The following is a 6431-nucleotide window of genomic DNA, read 5'->3' on the forward strand; positions in this document are numbered from 1 at the left end:
TCGTAGGCATTAAGTATTCTAGTGATTATGCCACCATATGGAAGCATCATATCTTTCTTAGATATTTCTATCATATTTTGTTGGATAAGGTAACCAAAACAGTTGTTAAATCCTTTCATGATCCAGTACATGGTTCATAGTTCCATTTAACTTACTTCATCATGATGGTATTGTTTAGGGACAATGATATTAATTAAAATGTGATGAAGTATTTTGGTGTTTAATAGTAGTATGTTCACTGCTTTTAGGAAGTATCATTAAGTTGGGATTACCGAAAACTGTTCCTAAGGCATCAACATACGTGGCCCCAACTGTTTCATCATCTCATTGTCCTCTAAAATAATAGCCTCTATCTTTTATTGGGATGCCTATTATGTCACAAAGGGATCTATCCGTAATGGATATGTGATGTCCTAGAAGATAGGAAGACACCCTTTCTTCTTCATCTATATGTAGATTGTTGTAAAATAACCTAACAAGTCTAGGGTAGATGGGTTCACTAATTTGTAGGATTGGGAGAAGATCTAGATTTGCAAACCATTGAATTGACTCTAAATCATTTAGTTCATCTAAATCAATATACTTTCCCTTATGAACATTTCTAAATTCTATGGAAGCAAATTTTTGGGCTTGTAGATTTGAATGAAAAAGTGTGGAATCAAAGTTTTCTTCTAATCTCCTCTTCCCTTTGTCCCTAGAGGATCTTCTAGAACCTATAAATACTGCTATTTAGGAAGATAAATAATGAGTAAGAGTAGATGATACAAAACAGAAATCAAAAGACCTCTTGGAGAATACCTTAGTTGAGATCTTCAAGAGGATGAATGATTGATTTTTGATCTTGCAGGAAATAGGCAGTTTTGAGCAGTTAAAAGGGAGGAATGGAGTTGGAGGAGAGTTTAGAGCTGCAAGGAGGAGAAGAGAATGAGTTGGGGTTGATTCTACCGCCGGCCCTAGCTCGGGTTTAAAAGGGGCAGGTTGCGGGCGGTGGCGACGCTGGCTGGGCGGTGCAACCGCTTCCCACCCGTGATAACCGGCGGTGCTACCGCCAGCTAGGCGGTGCCACCGCCTATAGGTAGTGAGCACTACTTTTAGGGGCGTGTGGGCTGATGTGGGTGTTTTTAATTTGAAGGGAGTGTTTGTTTGTGAAGCACACAACCCTAATTACATAATCTTGTAAACATTCACATCACAAGATGAGAAAATTTGTCCATTCATGACCAATCTTATGAAATGCATACTCTACTCAAATGTCATATAGAGCTTATATGTCTTCAATGCGTTCATGACTTACATCATACAAAATTTGTATACAAACTTGGCTTGCAAGAAGAAAGTTCGTGATCTTGTGAGATATAGTTGGATCCGAAAAAATTGAGAAAGGAATCTATCCGATAAATTCAGAAAATCCGAATGATGTGTGAAGGGGAATTCATGCATAAGAGTTTATAGATTTCAAAATTTGAGGGATTAACTTAAAAGTTGGATGTCAAATCCATACTACTACATGTTTGCAAACTGTTTGAGAAATAGAGAAGGACTCAGCGATATGAGATATCCAAGAGCCTCTTCCGAGCTAGGATGAATGAGGGGATACCGGTTCAGAACTATGTTCTAAAATTGATGGAGTGGATAGAGAAACTCATAGGTCTAGGAATAGTCCTAGAGAATAACTTATGTGTAGACATTGTGCTTCAGTTCCTACTTGATTTTTTTTTACAGTTCATAATGAATTTTAATATGAATAAGCTTGAGGTGACTCTTCCAAAGCTCCTCAATATGTTGAAGGAGGAAAAGAGCACTATCAATAAGGAGAAGCCAGTTCTCTATACTAGTGAGACTAGAAAGAAAAGGAAAGTAGAAAAGTCCCTTAAAAAGGGCAAGGGTAAGGACAGACTAGGTAAAGCAAATGTTGCTAAGAAAGACCTGGCAAAGGACAAAGGCTAGTGCTTCCATTGTGGCAAAGATGGGCACTGGAAGAGGGATTGTAAAGAGTACCTTACAGAGAGGGTGAAATAGAAGCTTGGAGAAGCTTCAGATACATTCATGAATAGTCTCCATTTGTCAGACTCTTATAATAACACATGGGTATTGAATACCGGTAGTGCGTATTATATATGCAATTCGTTATAGGTTCTAGCAAGGTTATGAGATTGGCGAGAGGCAAGATTGACCTCAAGATGGGCAATGGAGCAAAAGTTGTTGCAGTAGCTATTAGCGAGATCACCCTACATCTACCTGGTGGAGCTATTATTGCTTAGATATATGTTATTTTTATTCCTTCTATTATCAAAAACATTATCTCCATTTTATGTTTGATAGTTAGTGGATATAAATTAGTTTTTGAGAATAATGATTATTCAATATTATTAGATAATATGATTATCACGAAAGGAACATTGCATAATAGTTTGTTTATGCTAGACACTACTCCACATATCATGAATCTATATATGTCTAAGAGGAAACGAGATGAGGTGAATAGTGCATATCTGTGGCATTGTAGGCTAGGTCACATCCATGAGAGAAGGATTCAAAAGTTGCTAAATGATGTATATCTAGATCCATTCGACTATGAGTCATATGCAACTTACAAGCCTTGCCTTTATGGAAAAATGACCAACTCTTCATTTAATAGAATTAGAGAGAGAGCCACTGAGCTGTTGGAACTTATACATAGTGATGTATGTGGACCCATGTCAACTCATGCCATTGGTGGTTATTCATACTTCATTACTTTTATTGATGATTTCTCAAGGTATAGACATGTGTACTTAATGAAGTACATGTCCAAGACCTTTGAAAAATTCAGAGAGTATAAGAATGAAGTGGAGAACCAAACTTGAAAGAGTATTAAGACTCTTCGATCAGATCGAGGAGGAGAGTACTTAAGTACAGAGTTTACCTAGTTCCTCAAGGACCATGAGATTTTATCCCAATGAATACCTCCTTATACACCTCAACTTAATGGTGTATTTGAAAAGAGAAATCGTACACTGTTAGACATGGTATGGTCAATGATGAGTTTCACTGACTTACCCATCTCATTCTAGGGATATGCCCTAGAGACTGCAGCTTACCTTCTAAATAGAGTTCCAACTAAGTCGGTTATGTCTATACTATATGAGATATGGAAAGGGAAAAAGCCTGATCTTAAGGTTGTTAAGATTTGGGGTTGTCTTGCCCACATTAAAAGACACAACCCTAATAAGTTGGAGTCAAGGACGGAGCGGTGCAAGTTTGTGGGATACCCTGAGAAAAATTGTGAGTATTATTTATATCATCTCGAGGACCAAAATGTCTTTATAGCTAAGAGAGCGATGTTCATTGAGAAAGAACACATTCTTGACGGAGACAGTGGGAGTATGAAAGAGTTGAGTGAGGTTGGAGAACCTAGCTCAAGCACCACTCTACAGCTCGAGTCTGTTCATGTACTTAACGCACAAGTTCCAACTTTACATAGGTCCGGTAGAGTATCCAAGTTAATCCTTCGTAAGCGACCAAATTTTTATCAATTTTCTTAAATAAAATTTTAGGATTTTATGAAAGAAATATTTCATATTAATTACCAATTAATTCTGCCGTACTTTTCCCATCTCTTCGTTGTCGCCAAACAACCATAATTATCAGCCACCATTTTTTATTGAATGCCAAAGAAAATCTGACCAGATTACATAACCTAAATAACCATTTTCGAAATCGATCCCTATGATTAATCACAAATGAAACATGCTGTATGCTTTCAGGAGCCATGCAACATGTTTGGTGCAAATGGGGTAATTGTTGCTCTCTCTCTCTCTCCTCCTGGGATGTATATTCTTTTTTATTGTGACAGGCACTGGATGGACTAGTGACACTGGAGATATGTTTGTCTTTGTTGTGATAGGAAATGGATGGACTGGTGACGCTGGAGATATGGGTGTTGGCCTCAGTTCAGCAAAAGCCATATTGGAAAACAGTGCAAGCCCTGGGGCAGCATCCTGGCCTGGTAAGTTGAAGAAACGCAACCATGTTTACACGAGCAATTGAGCACTGAAGAATAACCAATGGCTCAAGCATTTCATGTAGACACAATTCAACATAATAGAAATGATCAACTACTTCAACGTAAAACATGACAGAATTCTGGAACTAAGAGCATGCATATTTCTTATCTCCATCACAAGGCTACCTGGTATGATGGTACTGGTGCACGAGGACACCATTAATTAAGCTTTGTGTAACTTGGCAGATAACATATCGAAGAAATCTGGGCAATGAACGATGTCCTCCAGGAGCCCCTGAGTGATCATCGGCAAGTCATCAGCGGAATCAAACATCTTCTCTTCTTGCTTCAGTGGCATCTGAATATGATAATTGAGAAGATCGACTGCGTCCTTTGTATCACATTGACTCCTGCTATCCTTCAAAGTGTAATCGGTGTCAATGCTTCGTCTCCGGTAGAAGCCATTTACGATCTCCTGGAGGAGTCCAGATTCGGGTGGCTCTGTGCGGAAGAAGTCGCAGTGTTCGGCAAATCGGGTGGGGACTTCGGTCACGGAAGAAGCGGCTGGCGCTGGCGATGGACTGACGCAGTTTGGTTGCTGCTGCTGTTGAAGCAGCGGAGACAGGTCCGAGGAAGAAGCAGCCGTAAAGGACACATTGATTGGATCATAATGGAGGATATTGCCACACGAAGGAGTGTTGGTGACAGGAGGAGGAGCCGAGTAACCGGAGAAAGAAGACCAAGGACAAGTATTTGGTGGATGGTGGTGCAAAGAGGAGGAGTGGTTGATAAGGTTGCGAAGGAGAAGCGGATCGAGTGAAAAGTGCCGATGATGAGAGACCGGTGGAGAAATGTGCATGTGGGGAACGTTGTTCCAGGTCCACTCCGAGGGGTGGAGGAGGAAGTGGTCGACCGTGGCAACCGGCGCCGCCGGTGGCTGCACGGCGGCGGTCAGGGGATAGTGGAAGTTTGTCCGGGCCTTGAGCCCCCGCATCGCTCGGGCGGCGATGTCGTAGGCGCAGGCGGCCTGCTCGGCCGTGTCGAAGGTGCCGAGCCAACGCCGCTCCTTCGACTGCGGGTCGCGGATCTCCGCCGCGTAACGCCCCCAAGGCCGGCGCCGAACCCCTCGGTACCGCGTGCCGTCCTTGCTTGCGGTTGCTCTCTTGTTGCGGTTGTTGTTGTTACTGCTGCCACTGATCGTGCTGCACTTTCTAATGTATTGATGACTGCTATTGCTGTCTTCTTCCATCTCTTTCTCTATTCCAGCTTCTAGCTATTATAATTGGTTGTAACGCACGAGCTAACTGATGGCGTTTTGGTGTTCTCGGGGGAGGAGCGGGGGTGGGTGGCGCGGGGGGCGGGGGGCGGGCGTAGCGTGGGGGTTTGTGTGGTCTTTATAGATGGGAATGCAGGGTTTTAAGGCAAAAGCCTCTCTCTCTCTCCCCACCCCCCCCCCTCCCCTCGTTTATTTCCTATTTTACTATGATTGATTATAAGCTGCTAAAAGCAGCAATACCACACACTGCTATTCCGAAACGGCTTGCAAGGGAGGGTTTACGCTGCTAATTCGCAGCCCTCCATCTGATGAACAAGTGGTGCATCTCAGCACCAATAGAAGTGGCCTACTCCTCAACCTCATCTTCTTAACTAGGGTAATAATAAGCATACTATTAATATGGTCGGCAGTCGATAGCAGGAAATCAAAAAACAGCATGGCAGAGAAAGTGATTCATCCTTAACGTGTAAGCAGCATGCTGTACATATATACTGTGATCTCTTTTTCCTACCGTGTATGTTGAGTACGTTCTTTTAACACTCTTATCTGTCTGTGTGTGAAGCACCGCGTTCTGCATGGGGGAAGGGCGTCACAGTGCTGTCGTTCCCTTCGCGTTTCCCAACGGAAGGAGGTCCCTTCTCATTTTATGTAAAACAAGCACAAGCCTCCAAAACTCCAATTTATTATCACCAGAGACACACACACTCTCTCTCTCTCTCTCTCTTCCCTTCTTCTCAACCCCATGCATGCATGGGCGCTTCTGGAGTAGCTATTCTACTCCTCGCATGTATAGGTTTGACCTTGTGGAACAGGCGACACAGAGGTGTATTCCCGTGTCATGCGTTTCTGCACAGCGTAGGAGCAGTACTGCCGTGCGCTTCGTCTGCAGCAGTTTGATCTCCAAGAAGGATGCATAGTCGTACCTATCTTCGTAAACACTTCCATGGGGGAGGAATGCAGGCCAGCTAAGAGCTCTCACCCTCACAGTAAATTACCCTTCGGCTGTTTTGGAGATTAAATGACTCAAAGGGTGGTTGGCATTTGATTGATGGGTTTGGCTGTGTGCGCAAGTGGCGTGTAAACGATGGCAATACCCAACAGACTTACTCATAAAAGAAGAGACGGAGACAGACAGAGAGAATTTATACTACTATATATAAATGACATGTC

General features: G+C 42.5%; 1 protein-coding gene across 1 annotated transcript; it reads right to left on the minus strand.

Annotated features, from left to right (window-relative positions):
- Positions 1-4208: 4208 nt before the first annotated feature.
- On the minus strand, positions 4209-5234 carry LOC103974886 (ethylene-responsive transcription factor ESR2-like). Its single transcript, XM_009389789.2, has one exon. It carries the CDS (start codon positions 5232-5234, stop codon positions 4209-4211), a length of 1026 nt encoding a protein of 341 aa, XP_009388064.1.
- Between the last annotated feature and the right edge of the window lie 1197 nt (positions 5235-6431).

Source organism: Musa acuminata, chromosome BXJ2-8 (assembly GCF_036884655.1).
Source record: "Musa acuminata AAA Group cultivar baxijiao chromosome BXJ2-8, Cavendish_Baxijiao_AAA, whole genome shotgun sequence".
In the NCBI taxonomy this organism is placed as follows: Eukaryota; Viridiplantae; Streptophyta; class Magnoliopsida; order Zingiberales; family Musaceae; genus Musa; species Musa acuminata.